This window comes from Monodelphis domestica, chromosome 1 (genome assembly GCF_027887165.1).
Source record: "Monodelphis domestica isolate mMonDom1 chromosome 1, mMonDom1.pri, whole genome shotgun sequence".
Lineage (NCBI taxonomy): Eukaryota > Metazoa > Chordata > Mammalia > Didelphimorphia > Didelphidae > Monodelphis > Monodelphis domestica.
In genome coordinates, this window is record NC_077227.1 from 648,233,985 (window position 1) to 648,259,546 (window position 25,562).

Sequence of the window (25,562 nt, forward strand, 5' to 3'; positions counted from 1 at the left end):
CCAAAAAAAAAAAAGCAAAATACAATCCCTGCTCTCAAGGACCTCATTATCTAGTTGGGGAGACAATATGAAACAAAACATACAAACAAGCTATTTAATAAACTAAGGATAAATGAGGCAGGTAGGTAGTACAATAGATGAAGGAAGATTCATCTTCCCAAGTTCAAATCTATCCTCAGATATTTACTAGTTGTGTGCTCATGGGCAATTATTAATCAATTTAGATGGCCCTAATAAATCTCTAGATGAACTGAAATGTATAGGAAGTCACTTGACCCCATTTGCCTCCGTTTCCTCAAATGTAAAATGAACCAAAGAAGAAAATGGCAAACTACTCAAGTATCTTTGCCCCAAAAAGGATGGGGAGTCGTCAAGAGTTAGAACTGAATGACTCAACAACATCAACAAATATTAGATAAATGGGAATAATCAACAGAGGCATCAGTGTTTCAAAGAATCCAAAAGGGGAAACAAAGTATAGGTCAGACAGGTTTAATTGTAGCAACCGACGGCCAAACTGAAGATTGCCTTGCTGAAGTCAGCAATAGGGACACCACATTCATCACTTCATGAAGGGTGGGAAGAAGGGCCACATTTTTGGAAAGTGAGAGAATCACCAACTATCACCATTAGCTATATTTCAGGTATTAGAATGCGGAAACATGACCCGATTTATGTTGCATCATTTTTAATGTTTTCTAGCTAATTTTAGCCTCTGTGTTATAATAATGTAAATCCAAGTCAAAGCCCTTAGCTTGGCCTTCTACCACCTGGCCTCATTTCTTCCTTACGTACAGTATTTATTTCAGCCAGCCCAACCTGATTGCCATTCTCTACTGACAGTCTATTGTTCTTGGCCCTCTGTTCTCTGTGTACCATTCCCTTTGCCTAGGAATCTCCTCCCTTCTCCTCTAGAACAAACCAAACCTTCAAAATCCAATCTAAAATTTTACTCCTGTCATTAATCCTACCCTCTTCTGATTATACTTTTATTTTGCATTTCCTCAAAATTTATGTACTTAGTTTGTATTTATATCAATTTTCAACTGTAGCTAATGCTTCCGTAGGGCTGGGGTCAATTGAGTAAAACAATCAAATTACTCTCCCCTATCTAAGATAAGTGATAAAATGTTACTCCCTATTACCTTAACCTAATGGGAACCATCTTGATAGAATCAAATCACTCACAGAAATTACAAATAAGTATGAGAAGACTTTATCAATTTAGGTAGCCCTAATAAATCACTAGATGAACTAGAATGTACAGGAAGAGTTCAAATCAACTGAGGAATTTTGGACGAACAATATAATAGCAGACCATTGCAAAATGGAGCGATAAAGATGCTACAAGAGCAAATGAATAGACCATGTTTCAGCTGAAGTCTGCGAGATGTTGCATGAGGGCAGGGTGAATAGCATGAGAGCATTTTATTTATGGTTTTATTCTCTTCCTTTTCTCACACCACTACCCACTGCTGGGCGGACAACCTCATGAACTTTAGGGGTCCAGAGAACCATCTTCCACAACTCAGAGCTATAATTGCATCAAGAGCCCAGGACAAACTGAACACAGATTCATAATTCTACCATACCCTACGTGAGAGAAATATCTTAAAAAATGCACTCCAACAGAAAGACTTCTAGGACCTGCATTACATTTTGCCACAAGTACTCTTAACTTGAGCTCACTTTCCCCAGCCTTTGTGTTGATTGATATCAGATTACATCATAGATTTGGGGGGAATGTTGTATACCAAATGTTCTTACTATTCCACTTTAGTAAATAATCCTTTTTAAAAAACTAATTGGGTCTGGCTGACTAATGATTTGCAAACACAGAAATAATGGGACACCAGAGCACAATTTTCAAAAGAATATCAACTGGGCAATTTCAGTAAACTAACAAAATTGTTTCAGAGTGTATAGTAGCCCCAGAAAAAATGAGACCACCTGAATATTCCCTTTAGTGAAAATACAGTTATCAGGAGCAAATGTCAGGATTCATGTTCTAATACGGTATCTCACCAAGTATTTATTCTTATTTTATTTTTCCCCAATTATATGTAAAATCAATGTTTTAAAACTCAAAAGAATTCTCTTCCTTCTTCCCCCCTCTTCTCCCACACTGAGATAGTAAAGAATCTATTATAGATTTTACACATGCGACTATGTAAAACATTTCCCCTATTAACATTTTTGTATAAGGAAACTCAAACAAAAAAAAATTTAAGAAAAGTGAAAAAAGTTTCAACTAGTATTTATTAAGAAACTACTATGTGCCAGGCACCATGGTAGACAGTAGAGATACAAAAATAAAAATGAAATACCTCCCTATCTTCCCAAAGTTTACATTCTAGAGGGAGAAGCAACATGTACCTCTAAGAATCATGTATTCATTTACTAAGAGATACAGCCTTGAAGTATTAGTGCTAGAAGTCATTAAGTCTAACCTTTTCATTTTCTAGATGAAGGAATTAAGGCACCGAGAACTTAAGTGACTTTTCAAAAAGGACACTGTTAGTAAGTGTCTGAGGGAGATTTTGAATTTAAGTATTCTTGATTCCAAGTTGAACACTCTATATATGTGCTGTATTTAGATGGATGGATAGATATACACAATATAGCTATACAAGACTACCAACTCTGAGAGTTATTTCATGAGTACTTCCAAGTCCAAGAATTCCTAAACTGAGGGACTGTATCTACCAAAGAGAGAGGAGCAAAGTACTCTTCAGAGAAGGAAGCCACATAGTCTAATGGAGTGCTCTGATCAGAACAGAAAGCCAGATAAAATTTCCCGCTCTTCCTAAAACAGCATCACAGTAACGTCTCCAAGAATGTCAGCTTAACCAAATGTTGGAAGCAGTGGAAACCATAGCTGAGGAGCATTTGGCAGCATCCAACAGGACAGCATCCTGCAAATATCCAGTACAGCAATGTCTGACTGCGATCAATAGAGAGGTATTTGTCAGAGATTAGAAGCCAGTATCAGCAACAAGCTGAGTTCCTCCTTTAGCAGTAGAGTTTCTATAGCATAAGAGAAAGGAGTTGTCCCTCCCCAGATACAAGCTGGCCACATGTGTGCCTTTCCGCTCCTTTATGTGCATCTATTCAATATACTCTTCCCAGGTATATTTGTGGAAGAGAGCACCCCAAGCTAATGGGAGATGTTTGTGATTTTTCTTGCCCTTCTTTTTAAACAAATACTTCTACTTTAAATGCATTGTGTCCTCTGACTATTAAAGGTAACCACGTTGTTAAGGGCTCTTGAGTTTAGCTTTCGGAATATAAACTAACAATGTATGTTGAACATGGAGTAGCTATTCTTTGAAGAATTTGTCCTGTGGATTAGGGAATATACCCAATAAAACAGATAAATATTTAAATAAGTTGTGAGAATAAGGAATGACATTTGAGCTTGGGAAAACAGCATGAGCCAAGGAAAAATGAGTAGAAGATAGAATTTGTAGAAGTGAATGATTCATTGATGCCCATCACAACTTATACCCATGGTATTTAGAAGTTAGAAGTGTCACAGGAACAATGGAACATTCTGTTCAGTTTTATCACGGAAGCGTCCCTTGACCCATGGGCCTAAGCTAGACCAAAACATAGTTCCTATAAGATTTTAATGAGTCAATACAGTAATGAAAAAGTAAATATATAAATATATATGCATGGTTTTTAAATCAATATGTGACCTCCAGGTATACTTACACGCAAATTTTTTCACCCTTATCTTCCATCTTAGAATCAATACTACATATTGGTTCCACTTTAAATCTGGCCTCAGATACTTAGTAGATGTATGAGCTTGGGCAAATCAAAAAATTAACCCTCATTGCCTAGCTCTTACAGCTCTTCTGGCTTAGAACCAATACTTAGTATTGATACTAAGATGGTCATAGAGGTAGGCTAGATTTGAACCCAGGACCTCCTATCTCCAGGACTGGCTCTCTTTCCACTGAGCTGCCTAGCTGCCCCCACCCTTATTCTTTTTAAGTTTGACACTACTGTTCTATTCCATACATCATTCTTTTAAAATGACAAAGGTTTGATTTTTTTACAATTTAGCTTTGGTGCATGAGATGTTTTGTTTTATTTTAATCTTTCTGAGAAATTACTTCACTAAAAACAAGATTTTGAACCTTAAAGCTGCTTCCTAAACCCTGGAGTAACTTCTCAGACATTGCTGCCTTTATAACGTAAGGTATAGATGACAGAGATTGAAGAATATCTGGATATCACTGTATTGGGGACACAAAGACAGAATTAAAAAACACTATCTTCAAGAATCTTACATTCCTGCTTTATTATGGGATTAAAGGGGAAGGAGGAAGGAATGAGTAGAGCCATGTGTTTAATTGAATTCTAAGTGACTTCAGTTAAAGCCAGTAGTGTTTATCTAATATCAATCCTTGGATAATGAATGTACTTCTCTAGAGATGAATGGACATGGTTTTCAAGAAGTAAAAGGCTTAGGCAGCACCAATTTTATTTATGAAATCTAATTAATTCTAAACTCATCTCACAAGAAGACTCAAAATCTCCATCAGTTTTATCAAAGAAGACATTGGAATAGAAAGTTAAGGGAAATATAGGAGAATCCCAAAATATAAAAAATGTGAATGGGGTGGAGGCATTATGAATAGAGAAGTCTTGGAAAAGTATCAGTCATTTATGAGGTTTCCTTAGAAAATGGAGAAATACAAACACAAATCCATAATTGACAGCCAGCACTTGCTAAATGGGGAACCTTGCCAAATCTGAATCTAACATTTCAGTATCTCTAAGGGCAGTTATCACTGGAAGTCTTGGCAAAGTTTCTTGACCTAAAACAACAGGAATCCTGCAATCATGTTGCATGAGAGAGTCATAAAGCATTGAAGAAGTCCCTACAGAAATGTTTTCATCAGCTGCAAACGAGGATATAATAGAAGGTCTAAAGATGTGCACAGATTTCCAAGGGGAGGCAGGCCTCCACCTCTGGCACAATCCATAGAAAGAAAATAGCTGGTAATTACTGCCTCTCAGGAAACTGTTGAGCAGCCAAGGAATTTTACAATACTTTCAGAGGAATATGTCAGTACACGTCCATATGTGTCACACCAATATATATCTGTCTGTCAAGTATACTTATCTAGCAGTATCATTTTGATTAAATTAAGAATCTGACGGGGCATTTTCCTAAGCCCAATGCAAGGTTAAAAGTTAATCTTTTGAGAGTTGATATGAAACAGGTGGATGTCTACACTTGTCTATTAGCACCTGCCCTTCCCTCATCCTCAGGGAAAAAAACCTGTCATATCATTTCAGTGTCCAGACAGTTTGAACTGATGTCTAAAAATCCTACCCTCTGCCTGAACTGAGCTTTGCCTCACTTGGAAGAATAGGGCAACTCAGGCAGACATTTATGCTTTAGTAATCTATTTCTGCACTTGATAATATAGACCTGTACAAGACAAGGCCACACAGCAAAAGCTAACCCATAATTAAATCTGTCAGATTTGGAGATAAGTTTTTAAAATATTTGTATACTATCTATATGTTCAGAGGAATGCAAGCATGAAGGATTAAATTCACATCATCAGTGGTTTAATTTCTACTGAATCTTGTGGTCAAAATTGTTTTCATTTAGTACAGAGCAGAATCCATTATTTTTTCCAAAGTACCACCTGAGGTCTGCCAATGTGATGCCCTAAAATCCACAATGCTTGTATAAACAGCCTGTTCAGCTAAGAAATTTGTCAACTAGAAAACACAAATTTTGAGGAATTTGTTCATGCAGTTTATCAACTCCAGTTGCTGAAAGATTGAATGATCCTTTCATATAATGAGGAGCATTCCAAGTAATGGTTCTATGATGTAGAAAAAGGAAAACTGAAATTAAATTGTATAAATTACTATTATTACATATAATTATACATATATGTGTGTATACATATACACACATACCTAGACACAAAGATTGCAATCAAAATTGTTCAATAAATGCATCTTGTATTAGATCTGAAGTTGTTTTTAGTCTATCATTTGGGTTTTTTTAATTTTCTTATTTGTTTGTTTGTTACATTAAATTTCCAGGTACCTCTCTCACCCACTTCCTTCTCTCCTTACACTAGAATCTATGACATCTTGCTTGTTTCTGTTTATTAGTTCTTTCTCTATAGAGATGGACATTCACAAGCCATTCTTCAAACTATTTCTGTTGCTCTATATAATGTCATTTTCTCTTGTAACAAGCCTAATGTGAGATCTTCACACATGTGCATATTAGAAAGGAAAGGGAAACTGCATAATCTGGCATGTTAAATTATTGTGTTAGAAAAATTGAGAAGCTTTGAGAAATTAAGCATTTTAGGTGATAGCACTCTGTTGTGCTCCATTAGGATATGTCAAATGCATTTCATTTCATCCTGAAATTTGCAATGGTTTTATTCTTTATAAAAAAGCAATGGTATTTGTAGGTCATGAAACAGACAAACTAAGGAAAAATTATAATGTGACCATTGATAGAGTTTAGTAGAATTTAATAACAGGGCTCCTTCCAGAAGTTAGACTGTGATAACTGGACTTCATTATTCTCATTCCCTTCATTATTTGTCCCTTTCTCTCCTTAAGTCCTTTAAGTAGGATCAGCTCAATGTGGTGAAGGTCTTTTTCCATTCCTTTTGGTAGCAATGTCTTTCTAAATAAATCTGAAACAACATTATTTCCAATGACAATTTTGAGAAAGATATAAATATCAATCTCTTTCACAAATGGCTAAAACTATTTCTTTCTATCTATTTGTTTTTGGAAGACATTGATGAATGCACAGCAGGAACTCATAACTGTAGGGCAGACCAAGTCTGTATCAATTTAAGAGGATCTTTCAGCTGCCAATGTCACCCTGGTTATCAGAAGAGAGGAGATCAGTGTGTCGGTAAGTACTCTGGTGAGATAAATAATGCTGGTTATGAATGATATTTCATTTTTAAGTGCATAGGTTCCCATGATAAGCCATCTCCTTATTCATAAAAGATGATGGCTAATAGTGGGGAAGAGGGAAAAGGAAGCAATTAAGCCTTTATTAAACACCAAAATATATACTAAATACTGTGCTAAGGGCCTGAGTACTAGGAAAAGTGGCCATTATGTGGACTCTAATCTTTGCTTTTGCTAATTAAACCTTAAGAATTAGGAAAAGATAATCTGAAAAATCAGCAGGGGTCCAATTTTTGCTCACCTCTCTCTTTGTTGAGTAACAACGGTGTATTGAACACAAAGAACATAGAAGGGTCATTATTTCTGAAGAGACAGAATGAAGATTGTGCTCATAGTCCTTCCAGAAGTTATAGTCTTCTCAAAGACACAGAACAAAACTGACTATAGAGAAAATAGAGATTCTAAACTACTTGAGAGCAGGGACTGTATTTTACCTTCTTTTATATCTATGGTACTTAGCAGTGTCTGGTCCATAGTAAATGTTTAAAAAATGCTAACATCCACTAAAAATACACAAGAACACATGGAATGGCAACACACAAACACAACTTGATAACAAATCCCAACAAAGTTAGATATTCATATTGGAAACTTCCTTTAATACTACTTACAATAGGTCAGAATTCAGAAATTGTATGTTTGTGTCAAAGATTCCATTCAGATAATGTAAGTTTATCTTGAAGATTAGTTCCTTAAAGGATCTCAGCATAAATCTTTTACCATCAGTTAGCTCCACAATATAATAGTATCAGAGACATAAAAATATGGAATAAATATAACATAATTCCAAATTAATTAGATGTTTTGCTGCAAATATTAGCCTTTTGGGGGTTTGCTTTAGTACATACTCGTATTAGGAAATGTGATCTAATACCTATTAGATCCAGGACATCTAGAGATATAATGTTTAAAGAAGGCATGTTCTCTGCTGATTGAGTATTTTGTGGTTTAGTAAGACCATATGACATACAATCAAATATCTAAAATGCAAAATAACAGATGAGAAGCATTATGGAATAGCAAAAAGTATACTGTAACAATATGGCAATGGGTTCGAATCAAGACATATATGATACCCAGCGGAATCCCGCGTCAGCTACTGGGGGTGGGGGGGGGGGTGGAGGAAAAGAAAATGATCTTTTTCTTTAATGAATAATGCTTGGAAATGATCAAATAAAATATTATAAAATTTAAAAAAAAAACAAAAAAGTATACTGTAGTTAGAATCAGAAGGCTTGGGTCAGAGCCCTTGTTCTTAATGCCTCTAGCAATCAATTGATAAATAAATAGATGGATGGATGGATGGATAGATAGATGATGAATAAATGAATAAATACATAAATGGATGAGTAAATAAGATCCTTGTGGCTCCATTAGCAAGTTACTTGGACATATTTGAAATAAGGAAGTTGAAACAGATGTCCTCTGAAATCTCTTGCATCTCTAAATCTGGGACTTTCTGAGCATATTACCTGTAGAAGCAAAGTGTTGTGAGATTTAAAAAGAAAAATGTCATTCCTGATATGGTAATAAGAGAAAAGGTTATGGAAGAGATAACACTTGTGTTAGACTTTTAAGTGACAGATAGAGTTCAAAGAAGGGTTTTCAGGTATGGGGAACAGCATTATGAAAGGCAGAGAGGTTTGAAAATGTATATGGGGAAAGTTAGTAGAGAAATTTGCCTGAAGCATTTAGTACATGAAAAAGTAAGAGAGGAGAAGACCAGATTGTGAATGACCTTAAATGCCAAACAAAAGAGCTTAAACTTTGCTCAATAGGCATTTGAGAGCAACTTTAGTGTTTGTCCAAAGAACTGATCTGACTAGACTTTTCCATGAGGAAAATTAATCTGGCAGTGATGGAAATAGATTGGTTTGAAGGAAGTTAGGAAGCTATTTCAATTGTGTAGGCAGGTAATGAGTGGATTGTATACCATTGGAAAATAGAGAGATATTGCAGAGAGAGAATCAATAGGGCTTAGATTATCGACTGGATAGGAGAGAATGAGAGGTAGAATAAAGAGAGAGTCAAAGACAATGCCTTGGGGGAGTTTATAAATACTGATTCCACTGATGAAAATAATGATTGCAGAAGAAAATGCAAATTTTGAGAGAAATCTTATAAAATTGGTTCTGGATATCTAAGTTTGATGTGCCAGAAATGCATTTGGAACTAAAACTTTGGAGTTAGACTAATCATGGCTGAAGGTCCATATTTCAGAATTTTAAGGTCAAATGAGACAGCTAAAGACACAAGGAAAGAACAATGACAGAAGAAGAACCACAGAAACCTGGTATCTCAGAAGCCAAAAGAGGAAAAAGTATCAGAAAATACCTAGGAGTTGGGGAGAGGGGACAGAGAATGGGGAGGTAAGGAGAGTTGGCTACTACACAGGTCAAAAGATGTGACTTTTTAAAGGATTATTGGCTATTATTATCAGTAACCTATGAAATGCAAAACACTTTACATGTTATTTAATTTGAACTCCATAAGAGCCTTTGGAGTATGTGCTATGATTATTCCTTTTACCAATGAGGGAACTGAAGAGAGCTTAAGTGACTTCTTCAGGGCCACAGAAGTAGTAAGTGTATGAAGGAAGATTCAAACCCAGTTCTTCTCAGGCCAAGTCCAATACTCTTTCCATTATGCCACCATGAAAAAAATTTTAGTGCCTGGCTGGGAGTGAAAGCTGAATATCAAGAAGTTTGGAGGGAAGAATGCAGGATGAAATAGCAAAGATAAGCTTATTTACCAAAGATTTTTACTATGGAAGAGGAAAGAAATAAGAAGATGGTTGGATGAAGTATAAATGTCAAAGGAAGGACTTTTTTTAGAACAGGGAAGATCTAAATATGTTTCTAAACAGACAGGAAGCTAGCTAGTTTGAAGAGTGCAAGAGGATTTCTGGACCATAGTCTTGAAAAGATGGTGAAAGATAAAGATGTCTGCATTACCTAAAGGGAGGAATGACTCTCCTCTACTAAAGTGTGATTTTTATCAGCTCCATTTTACAGGATAAGAAACTGAGGAACTTAAAGGCTTAATGACTTGCCAAAAAATTGATAATGGTTCCAAAACCTAGATTTCTGACATCTTGGATCTGTATCTTTTCCACTGTCTCACCCTGAAATTTGAATTCCAATTTATTTTACTCATGTTTTACATATTCTAGAGACATCACTCCTTAAATGGCACTCTAATATGTGAAAGTAGTCATTGTATTCTTTTGAAAACATACATATTATAAATATGTGATTTGCATAAATAACTCATCACTTCTCAGAAACATATGATGAGTGAAGGAAAAGACATCCTTCAACCTTCCTGATGTAATAGAGAAATTTAGACCAAAGGATACTCAAGGTGAAATTAACTATATTCCAAAGTACCAATTCAGAAAAATAATGTTTTTCATGTCCACTTCTTTGTGAAATATATTTGTCTTCACATTTCCAAACTGAAAGTAAAAACACAAACCACTGGGGAATATGAATAAGTAACAATATTTTTGTTCTGTAATATTCTAGACATAGATGAATGCAGCATCCCTCCCTATTGCCAGCAAAGATGTGTGAATACACCGGGTTCCTTTTATTGCCAGTGCAGTGCTGGGTTTCAGTTGGCAGCAAACAACTACACCTGTGTAGGTAAGCCTTGTTAGAAGGAACAGCACCATCATCCAGTTTAGGTCTCCCAGAAAAGCAGATTCCCCCACCAGGACATGGTTGTTTCCAGTTTGATGTTTTTGAGTGAACTGGTTTTCATCAGGATCCCTTAAGCAATCCACAAACTTAAAAAAGACAATAACCAGTCTGTTTTCCAAAACATATCAAGATGTGAATGGAAATTTTTTACTCTTGGTTTTATTTCTCCTCTGTGTATGCATTTTAAAAAAACTACAGAGTAGTTGATGTACGCACACCAATTAGTCAATAGCGTGTGAAATAAGGGTTGGAGGTGCCAAAGGGCCTGGGGGTTACTGCAAGTTCATGTACATAAACTTTCCACTGACAGCACCTCCAATTCTCACATGCTGCTTCTCTCTTTTCAGAATGCACTGTCACGGCACACAATTTTGAGATTGGCATGACATGGAAAGAATCTAGCACAGGAAAAATGCCTTTTCACAATATTTTCAGTGCCTCAGAGCATTGCAAAACTCTCTATGGGTCTCAAAGGCCCATGTTATAATTGAAATGGAATTTAACAGAACCTATTTAAAAAGTAATAAATAGCACAGATAAATCTTCACCACAGCATGCTGAGAGACCATATCAGTATGTGCTTCTTATATCAATTATTTATAGACTTGGCATTTTGTACCTGAAAAAAAGAAAGATAGTGGAATGTACAGTTTAATAGCGGCACTAAATTGTTTTTGGAAAGGTTCATCACACGTTAGAATAGCTGTCATTCCTCGAAAAATGATTCCAGGGTTTCTAAAAAGGAATGTAAAGCCCCGATTTGAAATTGTTCCAGCAGCTATGAAATCTAAATTGATGCTCTCCAATGAGCTTCTGCAGGGCAAAGGATTTAGCTCGGGAAATCATCCACTTGTCATCAGCTGATACAACTGGTATCAAGAAAGATCTGTTTAAAGATAAGAAACCTGTCCTTTCAGATATCAATGAATGTGATGCCAGCAATCAGTGTGCTCAGCAATGCTACAATATACTTGGTTCATTCATCTGTCAGTGTAACCAGGGATATGAGCTAAGCAGTGACAGACTCAACTGTGAAGGTGAGTTCTTTCTCAAATCATATGTAGTGTGAATAGTATAATAATAATATTATGATATTATGTCTAGTGTGAATCCATAGCAGTAACAGAATGGGAATAAGACCTGGATGTTTTGTAAAATTAATTTCTACTCAAGGAAATTCAATTTTTAATTCCAGGGAATATAGTGTAGCTCTAAAAGTAGATTTGGAGTATGAGTTATCAATGGAAAATGGAAGAAATCAAAATAAACAAGGTTTCATGATGGATGACCAAAAGGCCAGGTAGCTTACATCAGAGAAGTATGTGATGTAGGTTCCTGGGTGCTGGACAGCGACTCGGGATGGTCCCATCTCTGCTCCTGTTTGTTTAGTGAGGTGACTGTGATCAAGTCATTTCAACAATTGGATCTCAGGTTCCACATTTGTAAAATGAAAGAGAACACTGGATTTGGAGCATTTCTGTCTCAATTCTACCATTTACTCCCTGTGTCATAGTGCCATAGTCCATAGACTTAGAGTTGAAAATGACTTTTAGAGGTCATCTAGTCCAGTCCCCTCATTTTCATTCAGCTAAGGAAACTGAGATCCAGAGAAGTAAAGCAATTTGTCCCAGGTCACACAGTAAAATGAGTGGAATGATTCAAACTTAGCTCTTAGCACTCCAAATCCAACACACTTTCCATTTTCTCTGTGATTTAACTTCTCTATGCCTCAGTTTCCTTATTTGTAAAAGGAAGGTGTAGAACTATGTGCCTTCCAGATCTGAATCCATGATCTTGTTACTAGGTGATCTTGAAGAACGGGCTCTTTCCAAAGATAGAACCCTACATAAACCAGAGTCATAGAGGGTAATGAGCTATGTTAATTCTTTGTTATTTAGTTGTTCCAAGAAGGAAAAGTAGTTTGTTTCTTGAAGAGCATGCATGTGCAGAATCCCACAAGTATAATTCAAAAGGCATGAGATTTTCCTGAGGGTGATATCATCTACATTTCATTTCCCTTTCCACCCAAAGGATCCTCCAAGTTTCATTTGGGGCCATGAGGGTCATACCCCACCCTGCACGCCCCATATCATGACTACTGTACTTCAGACTGAAAAAGGGTTGCTCCCTGGAACTTGCTATTGCCCCTTCTGAGCAAATGAGAGGGACTTCACCACAAAGAAATGTGAAGCACTCCTTGCCTCCAGGCCTGAGCAGGCCATTTCCCAGACCCTGCCAGGCCTTCCCACCTGGCCAGAACTGGAACTTTTAAATTAAATAATCAGATCATCTTTATGGCAAATTGATACAATTTCTGCAAAGTTTGTTTGTTTTTTAAGTATGCTTTAAGACTGTCTACTCATCAACAAGGGAAACAGTTATAATTCCTTAACTAGTTCATTCATTCTGGGTCAGAAGTCTCCCCACTCCCCAAAAAAAGATTCTATCCAATTCACTTTATGCTCTGGAGTAGCTAATAATGTTAGATTTTTACTAAAACTTGACTTGGCCTCTCATTATTATTCTGTTACAGTGTCTTAAAGATTTGTGTTTGTTTTCATTCTGTTGCCCATCTTGAAATATATATATATATATATATATATATATATGTATATATATACACACACACACACACACACATATATATATATATATACATAGGTAAAATATGATAAAAATGAGCACCCAGTATAAGCTTTTAGATTTTGTCTTATTCCTCTACTAAATTGTAAGCAACATGAGGGCAGTGAATGTGTCTTATCTAAACTTTGTTTCTTTTCCAACATGTATACATCGGGCAGCTGAAAAATATTAGAATTGTATTTTTATTATATATGTTTATTTTTTAAATAAAATCATATCATCTTAGAGTTGGTACAGACTTCAGAAAACATCTAGGAGTAGCTGAGTGTCACAGTGAATAAATTGCTGAGCTTGGAATCAGAATGATTTGAGTTCAAATTTGTCCTCAGTCACTTACCTGTGTGACCTGAGGCAAGTCACATAATCTCTGTTTCCTTCAGGTTTCTCCATTTCTCCATAGCCTGCTTCCCTTATGAGAATAAAATGAAACAATACCTATAAAGCACTTGGCACAATGCCTGACATGTGTAAGCACCATATAAATATTATTATTTTATCTAGTCTAATACCTAGATGATATAAGAATCTTTTTTGACATGGTCAACAAGTTGTCTGAAGATATTCAAGTGCCAGAGAACTTTCCCCCTAACTTTCCATTAGTGTATGAGCTCCTGAGAGGAGGAATCAATTCATTCTCTATATTTATGTTCACAGTGCCTGGCACACAGTAGATGCTTTGATTGATTAGAGTTAGTTTGTTAATGGAATTAACTCTTTTCCTCCTTTATAGATATTGATGAATGCAGAACTTCAAGCTACCTTTGTCAATATCAATGCGTTAATGAACCTGGAAAATTCTCTTGTGTGTGCCCTGAGGGATACCAGGTCATTGGCAGTAGAACCTGTCAAGGTGAGTTTCCTTATCTCAGTACTTCTTAAATATTTGGCAGTAGCTGGGGATTTCAGATAAGGGAGGGTTAGATGAAAAAAAATATTCAATCTTTTACCACTGACCCTCTTCTCTCTGGACTTAGTCATGTCCCATTTCAATTTCTTTCCTCTTTCACTAAGCAAGAAATGAATCAGTTCAAAACTCCTTGCCTCGTGACACAAATGATTTGGAACCAGATTTCTTTTCTAGTTAATTTCTGAGCTTTTAAGGAATAAAATTTTTTGTGAAACATAAGTCTTAACATTACAGAATTTTGTTATATGTATAATCAATCACTTCCTATATACCAGGAAAAGAAAGTTCTGCAGTGAGATAGATTCTCTTAGTGCCCAATCTTGCTTAGGCTCTTTTGGAAGCTGCATAAGTTATTTTAAGGTTATCAAGGTTCTAAATTAGAAAGTCAGATAGGTCCTAGGAAAATAATACTTCTTTTGTCCTAGAACTTGCTACCAACCTGTAAAGTTTGAAATGTTTGGGAAAAATCCTATTAATACCAATCTCTGTGTGTCGTTTAAGAATAAGGATGTTTAAGGTTTATGTCTAGAAGCAATAGGAAGCCACCTGGATAGTAGAGCTTCAGAGATTCAGGAAAAACGTTTTGATCAAAAATATGCCTCTCTCATCTACTCTGTGAAATCTGAATTTCTATTAATGTGGGAGCCAAATTCCATTAACGTGGGAACAAGGTCATCTGAGATGAAACTCAAAGTGTGTATTCTAAATGCATATTCAAATATTAAAAGTGAAATTGGGCCCTTTCTTGAAAGCAGAGTTTGGCTCCATTCCATTAGATTATATGGCCCTAGTTATTTTCACATCATCTCTCTCATTATAGTGAGCTATTTGAGATATTTTGTCTCAAGGCTTAGCTCTGTGCTCATCACACAACAAATACTTAATAAATGCCCTTTTTGGTGAAGAGTATACATGGAGGTGAATCTAATTCCCTTCAGGGCAGAGACCATTTTTCATTTCTGTCTTTCTGTCCTCGTGTCACAGATAGAGACGCGAGGTGGCATAGTAGATATGTGCTTGGCTTGGAGTCAAGAAAATCTGAGCCTCAGATCCAAGCCTCAGATCCTTACTAGCTGGATGACCCTAAGCAAATCACTTAGTCCTATTTGCCTCAGTTTCCTCGTCTGTAAAATGATCTGGAGATGGAGGGAGCAAGGCAGCTCAAGGGATAAAGTGCTGGATTGGGGGGTCAGGAAAATTTGAGTTCAAATTTAACCTCAGATTCTTATTTGCTTTGTCACTTAATCTCTATTTGCCTCAGTTTCCTCAATTGTAAAACATGAAAAATAACATCTATCTTTTCAAGGTTACTATGAGAATCAAATGAGATAAGATTTGAATCAATATGAGATAATAAATAAGGTGGTTAAACCTGGCATTTACTAAGAACTATATAAATATTTATTTATATTTATATAAATATAATTATATATTATATATAATAAATATGAACATTTATATATTTATATAAACTACTATCATGATCTAACAAAGTACCTCTAACATATTAGGCCTTTAATAAATTTCTATTGAATTTAACTGTCCTGAATAAACATATTAACATTAAATGTAAAGGACTGAGATTTTTTATTCTGCATACTTCTGATAACCTATGACTCAAGCTCTAAAAAAGTGTAGAGATCTAGGCCAGAGCATTTTTTAAAATGAAACTTAGTTTTTCTAAGGTATAAAGGTAAAAATATATTTTCCTCTTTATTCTATAAGCCTGTCTGACTTAACTAATATTCGAAGAACCCAGACTGACTTGAGCTTAAATAGCCACCTCATCCAGAAGTGTTACTTTTACATCCACATCCTTGTTCCCAATCCTAGTAATACGTGTTCTATTTTCAAAAATTTACAGATTTGAAACTTTTTCGTTCATCATTTCTTTCCTCTATAAAATGGGTATTAAGTTTTTGATACTATTAGTTCTTGAGGCACTGCATTTCATTAAGCAGCTGTTTCTTATATGTTTTGCTATTTAGTTGCTTGTTGACCTTAAAGCAAGCCACCAAGTGTTCATAAGGAAAAAGTAAGATTTTAAAGTCCATCTAGACAGATAAAGGAGTTAAATTGGCATTCACATTACTGGAAGTAGTGAATGAAACTGCAGCATAAGGGTTCTTTTAGCAGTTGCTAGCTTTTAATTAACAAACAGCTCTTGGTTTCTGGTGCAACTGGAGAACAAATGGCACCTTTATACTTCAGGGAAAAAAAACAAACAAAATATATTAAGGGGGAAAGTCTCCTGAAATTTATTCTGGTGGAATCTAAGGTTTCTATTAATAGCTTCATTGAGTTTATAAGAAATCTCTCTTAATCACTGGATCTTGACATTTGTTTGACTTCAGGCTTTTCTAAAGATTTAGGTTAATTATAGACAAGTCAAAGGTCCAGAGCTTTCATTCTTCGCTTTTTTTAATAAAATGAAATATGGAAGACATTCATTTGGGTACCATTTATTATAATGGAAAGAATGTCAACCAGAACATAATTTGACTCCACCACTAACTCTGTGACCACAGACAAGTCATTTGACCCCTATATTTCTCTGGTTCTTCTTCTATTAGATGAGGTTAATATTTAACTCTATTCTATCCCACTGGATTGTTTAGAAGAGCAAAGAATATAATGGACATAAAAGGTAAATTAATATGCATATATGTAACATTAAAGTAGAATTATTTATTTCTAATAGTTTGTTTTAAAAAATCCTTACCTTCCATCTTAGAATCCATACAGGGTATTGGTTCCAGGGTAGAAGAGCAGTAGGGGTCAGGCAATGGAGGTTAAGTGATTTGCCCAATGCCATACATATCTAGTAAGTGTCTGAGGCCAGATTTAAACTCAGAAAGAGAGTCTTCCCAAATCTAGTCCCAGCACTCTGTACACTGTGGCACAACCTACCTGCCTGCTTTTATAAACCGTACCTTTAACACTTGAAACTAAGATTAAATGATTTACCAGAGGTCACACAGTTAAGAGTCTGAAGCTAGGGGGCAGCTGGGTAGCTCAGTGGATTGAGAGCCAGGCCTAGAGACTGGAGGTCCTAGGTTCAAATATGGCCTCAGACAATTCCCAGCTGTGTGACCCTGGGCAAGTCACTTGACCCCCATTGCCTAGCCCTTACCACTCTTCTGCCTTGGAGCCAATACACAGTATTGACTCCAAGATGGAAGGTATGGGTTTAAAAAAAAAAGAGTCTGAAGCTAGATTTAAACTCCTCTGTTCTTGATTCCAAGCCCAGATATACCTGCCTTATTATTATTACTAAGATTTGAAAAGCTTCTCAAAATGTAAAATAAAATAAACCTGGAAAAATTGTTGGAAAAATAATAGAATGAGTAAAAAATTCCAAAAGGTGACCTTAAAAGAAGTAAAAAGAATTAGAAGAAATTATCATATATAGTTATATATGAGAAAAACAGAATTCTAAAGGAATTGACATCTACAAAAATATAAAATATTCAAACTATAAAAACAGGAAATCATAAATTAAGCAATCCAATCTTAGAAGAAGAAATTGGGCAAGTCATTAAAGAATTACCAAAGGACACCAAAAGTCCCTAGACAAGATGGATTTATAAGTAAATTCTTTCAAACCTTTAAAGAGCAATTATTTCCTCTTCTACAAAAATTGTCCTCAATGCTCATAGAATCCTTTTAAGAGGCAAGAATAGTCCTAAAATCTAAACAAAAGAAGAATCAAAGTGGAGAAAGAAAAAGATAATCCAATCTCATTAATAAATATTAAAGTAAAAAATTCAAATAAAATGTAAAACAAGGAGATCATGGAAATATATCAAGAAAACACTTCATAATAACCAACTTGAATTCCAAGGAAGGCAAGAATAATTCAAAATTAGCAAATCAATTAGCATAATTAAGCATTTCAACAATAAAGATAACAAAAACATGATTATTTCAATAGAGTTTTTAAACCTTTGATAAAATACAGTATTTATTTATGTTTTTAAAATAACTAAAAAGCAGAGGAATGAATGGAAGCCATCCTATAAATTTAAGCCAGCCTGTAAATTTAAATGTTTATATTTAACATCAAGATTTTGCCTTGGTTACAATAAACACTAGAAGCTTTCCCATTACAAATGGTGTAAAGCAAAGATGCATCCTCTAACCATTATTATTTGAGGTAGTTCTCAAAATGCTAACTATAGTTATATGACACGAGAACAAAAACAAAGCTGTAAACCAACAAAGAAGAAAATGGTACTATTCCTATTTGAATATAACATGGCCACAGTTTTTAGAAAATCTTGTATCAGCAAAGAAAAAGACTAATCAATATTATTTATTGTTTTTTATGATAACTACAAAATAAATGTGCAAAATCATCAATATTTCTATACAGTGAGTGCTAGCAAAAATAAGTAGGAAAAATTCCATAAATTAACTGTGAAATGAATAAAATATATTGTAATAAAACTACAAGGCACACAAGATTTATACAACTATAGAATATTCAAAAATAAAGGGAGACAAATTATTTAAGGGATTCACTGTTCATTGGGCAATACCAATATAATAAAAATGTCAATATTATTTAAATTAATATAGATATTTAGTACTAAGCCAATCAAATTTTCAAGGAGATACTTTTTAGAATTAGATAAAAATAACAAAATCCATTTAGAAGAACAAAATGTCTAGAATCTTAAGAGAATTATGAGGAAAACTATCAATGCAAGAAGGGAATTAGCATTCTAGATCTTAAGCTTTTTATAGTAATATTAATCAAACTTCTTGATGTTGGTAAAAAAAACTAGAAAATTAGATCAGTAAAACAGACTGAATAAGCAAGAAGTGTAAATTAAAAAGCAGTAGTATAGAGAAAGAAGTCTCTTTTTGACAAAAAGTGCTGAGAATACTGCAAATTGGCAGAAATTCAGTTTAGACCAATATCATATATCATATTATCACAATAAGTTCAAAATGGATTGATAAATTAAATATAAAAGCTCACACCATTTAAAAAAATTAGAAGAGAATGAAATCAGAAACCTTTCTCAGTTGTGACTAGGGAAGGAATAGACACAAGGAATAAAAAGGTAATCATTTCTGATTACATGAAATTTTAACACTTTTATATTAATAAAATAAAAGGGCAGGATTAGAAGAGAAACAGGAATGGCAACAGTTTCCAAACAAATTGAAGACTATAAATGACCATTTCAGTACTTAACCCAAATCATTAATAATAAAATAAATGGCAATTAGAACAACTCTAAAGTTTTAACTCACACAATGGAAATTGGCAAAAATGACAAAAGGTGGGAATAATTAATGTTGAAAGGATTATGGGAAGAAAAGGCACATTGATGCACTATTCATATAGAGCTATGAAGTGGTCCAACAATTCTACTTATCATTTTTAAAATACTTGATAAAAATTACTACATTGTTTACATAATTTGATCCAGCAGTGCAACTACTAGACTTATACCTAATAAGAGAATAAGTCAAAGACAAAAATTAAACTCCAATATATTTCAGAATAATTATAGCAAGTCTTCCAGTGGTAGAAAAAATTGGAAACAAAGTATATCTAAGCCCACTAACATGGGGATGGCTAGAGTAGTAGATGAATATGAGGGAATATTCTTTTTCAGTAAGAAACTGAATTTGAGAAATTCAGAGAAATATGGGAAGATTTGTGTGAACTGATGCAGAGTAAAATGAACAGGACAAAGAATTATACTTATATAGGGACTATACCAACATAAATAAAAATTTCATTAAGAGAAAGTAGATTTATAAAAAGCTACAAAACCAGGAAGGTCTCAGAGAAGAAATAGTAAAGTCAGGAGGCTATTATATTATTGTATATGTTATCAGATAAATTTATTGTATCTAATTCTTTTGTTTAATTGTTTTTCTTTGTCTTGAGGAAAATGGTGGCAATTGCTGTGACACTAATACAAAAGGCATCTATAATTTTTTAAATTAAATCATCTCCATTCTTTGTAGAAAGTTCTTCTGAATGCAAAATCAGGATTTGATAATTTATACACCTTTATTTTTGTTTGAAAATTATTCTGACCCATCTTCTCTAGATATAAATGAGTGTGAGACAGCAAATGAATGCCGGGAAGAAGAAATGTGTTGGAATTACCATGGTGGATTCCGCTGTTATCCACGAAACCCTTGCTCAGATCCCTACATCCTAACATCAGAAAAGTAAGAAATACCATGTGTTTTTCAAAGATGGCACCATTCAGAATTCAGAAAACCAAAAAAATAAGCAGTTCAGTCAGTATATGTCCATTTTAAATGCTTGTTTTATTTTATTTTGTTTTTCAGTCGTTGTGTCTGCCCTGTGTCAAATGCAGTATGCCGAGAGCTTCCTCAATCTATAGTCTATAAGTATATGAGTATCCGATCAGATAGGTCTGTGCCATCAGATATCTTTCAAATCCAGGCCACTACTATTTATGCCAACACTATTAATACTTTCAGGATTAAATCTGGAAATGAGAATGGAGAATTCTACTTACGAGTAAGTATATTTCATTAAGTCTCAGCTACAGAGAGGAGTGGCAGTATTATTTCCTATTAGGACACAAGTGCACCACTCTGAGTCAGGCATCTCAGTAGTTTTAAAAAGTAGAAAAATAATTCTTAAGAATTTTTTGGAGTTTTTTAATATCATAAATTCTTCACTTTTCACCAAACACACACATGGTTTCTCTAAACGGGTTGGGAAATGTTCTTTCCAATTTTACCATTTCTGTCACTGAATTGTCACTAGAACCATCCTTTCAGTCATCACAAGTTAGAAACTTTAAACGCATTTTCTCTCTGTCCTTCTCCACCTCCATCTGCCATTGAGCCCTTTCATTTCTTTTTTAGAATTTCTTTCAGATTTACTCTTTCCTTACAACTGTCAGCACTCGATTTCAGGCACTTAACACATCACAACTGAATTATTGCAGTAACCTTTCATTAGAGTTGGTCTGGCTTTTTTTTCCAGTCCTGTGCCAGACTACATCATCTCAGGGAGTTTATTTTTGTTCTTATATCTATTACATTTTTCAGAGAGGATCAGCACCCTTCTTAGAGCAGTTAAAAGCTGGTAATGGCTATTTTATTCTAAAATAACCTTATTCATGAAGTTAAAACTTTCTCAAAAATCCTTTTAGGAATAGTTTATTTTTAATCAACTTTAAAAGTCAAGGTTTTATTTTAAGAAAAGGAAAAATAAACTGGAAAAACTATGTTTGTGACAGAGTTTGCACATGTTAAAATGTTTACATGTTTACACAGTTCTGTGATGTGTGTGTTTCTTTGCCAATAAGCTAAACATGATTAATTTCTTATAAATGACTTCTAAAAAGAAAAATGACCATCTATATTTTGACCTTTCAACTCTTTGCTATTCTCTTTGTTTACTTATAGGGAAGCACAGATTCATTCAATATTTAATGTTTAAAGCTTAAAATACCAGATATAAAATTGATTAGGGTGATTTTTTTTCCTCAGATAATGCTAGCTCAGTAATATTGGCTCGAATAAATAGCCATGGTAGTGCACAGTAGTTGAATAGAAGCATCTCAAAATATTCCTTTTTGAAAATTAACTTTAGAGTTTAACATATGCATAATTTAAGATCTGAAGAAAATAACCTTTGGGCAAATAACAAGCAGTTAAAAATGGGACACAGTTCAACCTAGCCTTTAAAAAAAAAAAACCTTTACCTTCATTCTTAGAATCAATACTGAGTATCATTTCTAAGGCAAAAGAGTGTTAAGGGCTAGGCAATTGGGGTTAAGTGACTTGCCCAGGGTCACACAGCTAGAAAGTGTCTGAGGCCAGATCAGTCTATCATTTTCAATGAACATAAATAGGTACCCTTTGAGAGATTAATGTAGTTTATTTTAGGATGCTCTTTAAAACTCAATTAAATACCTTAATATTTGTTATCAATATAATATATTCAAATACAAATACCACAGGTCATATATTTATAAACTAAATGCTTTCCCAAATGAAAATGATGAATCTTTCCTGCCATGAATGAGATAAAGCATTGGCAATTTGAAGTTCCTAATTTTAATCTTTTTTATTATTTTATTCAAAAAGACTTTTTAAAAACATCATTGGATGAATATGACACCTCACAATAATAGTGATAAAAAACATGGTTATTTCACATCCCAACCCAAAAGAGTAGCCAAAACAATTGCTGCAAAAGTTTCTACCAATGAATTCTCGTTGGTATAAAAGTTTAAGTGATTTGATGACATGTATTTTTCTTTGTGGGCAGAGACAATGTTTTTGTATCTCTCATAATGTCTGACAGTACTTTGTATGCAGTAGGAACTCAAGTATTTGCTGAAGGAACATTGTAAGTGAAAAGCATTCTGTGGAGCAAACATATCTCTATCACCCCATTTCTTCCAAGTTTTAGCACAAGTTGATGTGAAAAGCCATTACAAATGGTTTCCTTTAACATTCTTCTTGTTCTGTCAACAGATATTAAGTATGCATTCATACTCTTACTTCTCTAATTTTCTTGCAATAAACAGAAAGAGAGGGGGAAATGCTACAGAGTGACTCCTAGGAGTTAATAATTTGGAGATTGTGAACTTGTTTGCTTAATATTTTCATAACTGTTTCAATAGAATTCCACCCTATGAAATCCTAATTTTATGTGTTTAAAACATTCATTTGAAATGGGTTGTCTGTTGACTTCACCAGGCTGCCAATAATACAAAAAAGGTTAAGAAATCCCTAATTTAGTCCATATTCTTTTAACTTCACAAACGTGAAGAAATAGAATCAGAGAATTAACTTGGAGTGAGACTTTCCCAAAAGATTTTTAGACTTCAGTCCTCTGACTTACAAACCTTCATTAATTCCATTGTATCATGGAACATCTTATTTTCAGGCAGAAGGAAATAATTTTCAGTCCTGGCCATTTACCTAATTAATGAACTAAATTTCAATCATTATTTGTCACCTATCTTGGTTTAACATTCTTCTTCCCTACAAATATCCACCTTGCATTTTCACAGCATTGATTTCTTTAATAAGCCTTGTGATCTTACTACTGTTTTACTTTGTGTCTCTCTCAGAAACATCTGAAAATAGTTTGTTTCTGACTTTTTAAAGAGGCCAGGGCCTTTTTCTTAAACATTGTAAAAACCCATTCAACCAAACACAATGGTGTTTAAACAGATATATCCTGTGGTTTCTCCATAATATCTTTTTGACTACAGAAAAACTTGTACATTGTTCAACTCTACAAATTCATGATATTAGAAACCTAAAGGTCAAAATACTGTCAGGAAAGCAGAAATGGGGTACCTGTGAGAAGGTGATAATGGTTGGAGATAAACAGGGAAGAAGGTCAGTTTCACAAAGTATCAGGCTGTATTGGGAAAATGTAGCGTTGTGAGAAGGTGATGCCTTCCCTGCAGTTTTTTCTACAACTCTTAAAAGAGCTATAGTTCCTAGTGAGAAATATAGCAAAGAAACTTGTCTTCTTACTCTCCCTTTTTTTTCAATTTCAGCAAACCAGTGCCATAAGCGCAATGCTCGTGTTAGTGAAGTCACTATCTGGACCAAGAGAATATATTGTAGATCTCGAGATGTTGACAGTCAACAGCCTAGGAACCTTCCGGACCAGTTCATTGTTAAGATTAACAATAATAGTAGGACCATACTCTTTTTAGTCATTCATCAAAAACCACCATAGGCACTTAAATCAGCCAAAGAATATTGTTATCTTAAAGCACTTAATATTTTATTTATAGACATATCTAGTAAGCCTGCATCTGTAATCCATACACTCACCTATAATTCAAAAAATTTAGCACCCTGTTTATAAATGGGCATTGTCACATATTGTCAAGATTCAAAGTTTGCCTTTATTACTATACCTGAATTAGACATTCATCCATTAAACTGGTCTAATTCAAGAGAGTTATGTATTCACTATCCTGTGAAATTTAAAGGTTTATTTGTTTTTGTTTTGTTGTCACAATAGAACAAATAAAAGATAATCCATAGTAAACATAATGGTTTAAGAAATAATTTTAATATAGCTCCACTGACAATCACATAAAGGAAGTAAAGATTTAATATTAAGAAACATACAAGTGAAAATTATCTAAATGTTTAAATGTATTTCTTTTTTAACTGCCTTGTATGAAAGAGAAAAGGTCAATAAAAATCTATTTCTTTAGAAAATGAGGACCTATCTTATATTTGCGTTATTTTTTAATTTCTGGCAATGGAGATGGTTATTTATTACATGGCAGAGGAGAAATTGTATTGAGCTTTGATTACAATACAATGATGCTGATTTCCAATGGTCATCCTATCTTCTTTAAAAATGGGCAGTGATTATCCATTCTTTCATTCAATTCATCCAACAAACATTTCTTAAACACTTACTTTGTTCCAGGTACTATAAAATTTATCCAACAGTGCATGAAACTTTTAATAGAAAATTATAGTGTTGAAAAGCATTTTCATTGTTCTTTGTCTTTATTAAAAAATTATGACTATTTCTAGCCTTATGACACACCTGTCTTAATAAGAATCTCAAGGAACAGGAGAGCTTCTTCTGACAGCAGGATGCCATGTGGCATCAAACTAAATGACCACCATTTTTCAGAATTCTTTTCGTAAAGGTGTTTGCTTTCCTGGATAGAATATAAATTCCAAAAGTTTTCTATCTTATAAACTTAGCTTTTAATTACTATATAACATGCACCAAAAAAAGAACAAGAATGACCTGATGTACAAGGCTTAAATTTTTATTCTTTTCCAGATAAGGGAGGGACTGGGAATTGACATTCAAGTGAACATCAAATTGCTTTTCCATTTATATCTGTGAAGAAGCTTTAGTGTCCTCTTAGTTTCAAATGTAATAATTTTTACCTTGTTGTACAAATATTTTTATAAAAATAAATGTAACTCTCATAAGTGGATCATCTGGTGTCTGGCCTATGTAAGATTCTGACAACCTATTCAGTTTGGGTTTCTGAGAAAAAGATTAGATTATTCCAAATCTCTGGCCTCTATGTGAGGTTGACTAGCACATTCTGGCAGTAAAGGTGTTGTGGGGAAATGGGTTACAGCTACAGATTTAATATTTGAAGAATAAGTTGTAAGTGTTGCCTCCAGGGAATGAACTGAAAAATGTAAACATAAAAGTTATCATTTATATACACCCATATAGGGATATATATGTGTATACATATATATATAATCTTAGATGATGCCTTCTATGGTACAGGGAGAAGAGGGAGGAGCTGAGAAAAATAAATTCTATTAATTTTTTTAATCAG

General features: G+C 34.2%; 1 protein-coding gene across 6 annotated transcripts in view; it reads left to right on the top strand.

Annotated features, from left to right (window-relative positions):
* Positions 1 to 25,202, top strand: part of EFEMP1 (EGF containing fibulin extracellular matrix protein 1) — a 69,812-nt gene extending 44,610 nt beyond the window's left edge. For all 6 annotated transcript variants that reach the window (XM_007476803.2, XM_007476806.2, XM_056813993.1 and 3 more), the window contains 7 exons: positions 6,803 to 6,925; positions 10,515 to 10,634; positions 11,609 to 11,728; positions 14,065 to 14,184; positions 20,319 to 20,442; positions 20,566 to 20,761; positions 23,778 to 25,202. In XM_007476803.2, coding sequence (XP_007476865.1) covers positions 6,803 to 6,925; positions 10,515 to 10,634; positions 11,609 to 11,728; positions 14,065 to 14,184; positions 20,319 to 20,442; positions 20,566 to 20,761; positions 23,778 to 23,939 — 965 coding nt within the window. In that variant the 3' untranslated portion in view covers positions 23,940 to 25,202. The remainder of the gene's footprint in view (positions 1 to 6,802; positions 6,926 to 10,514; positions 10,635 to 11,608; positions 11,729 to 14,064; positions 14,185 to 20,318; positions 20,443 to 20,565; positions 20,762 to 23,777) is intronic.
* Positions 25,203 to 25,562: the final 360 nt, after the last annotated feature.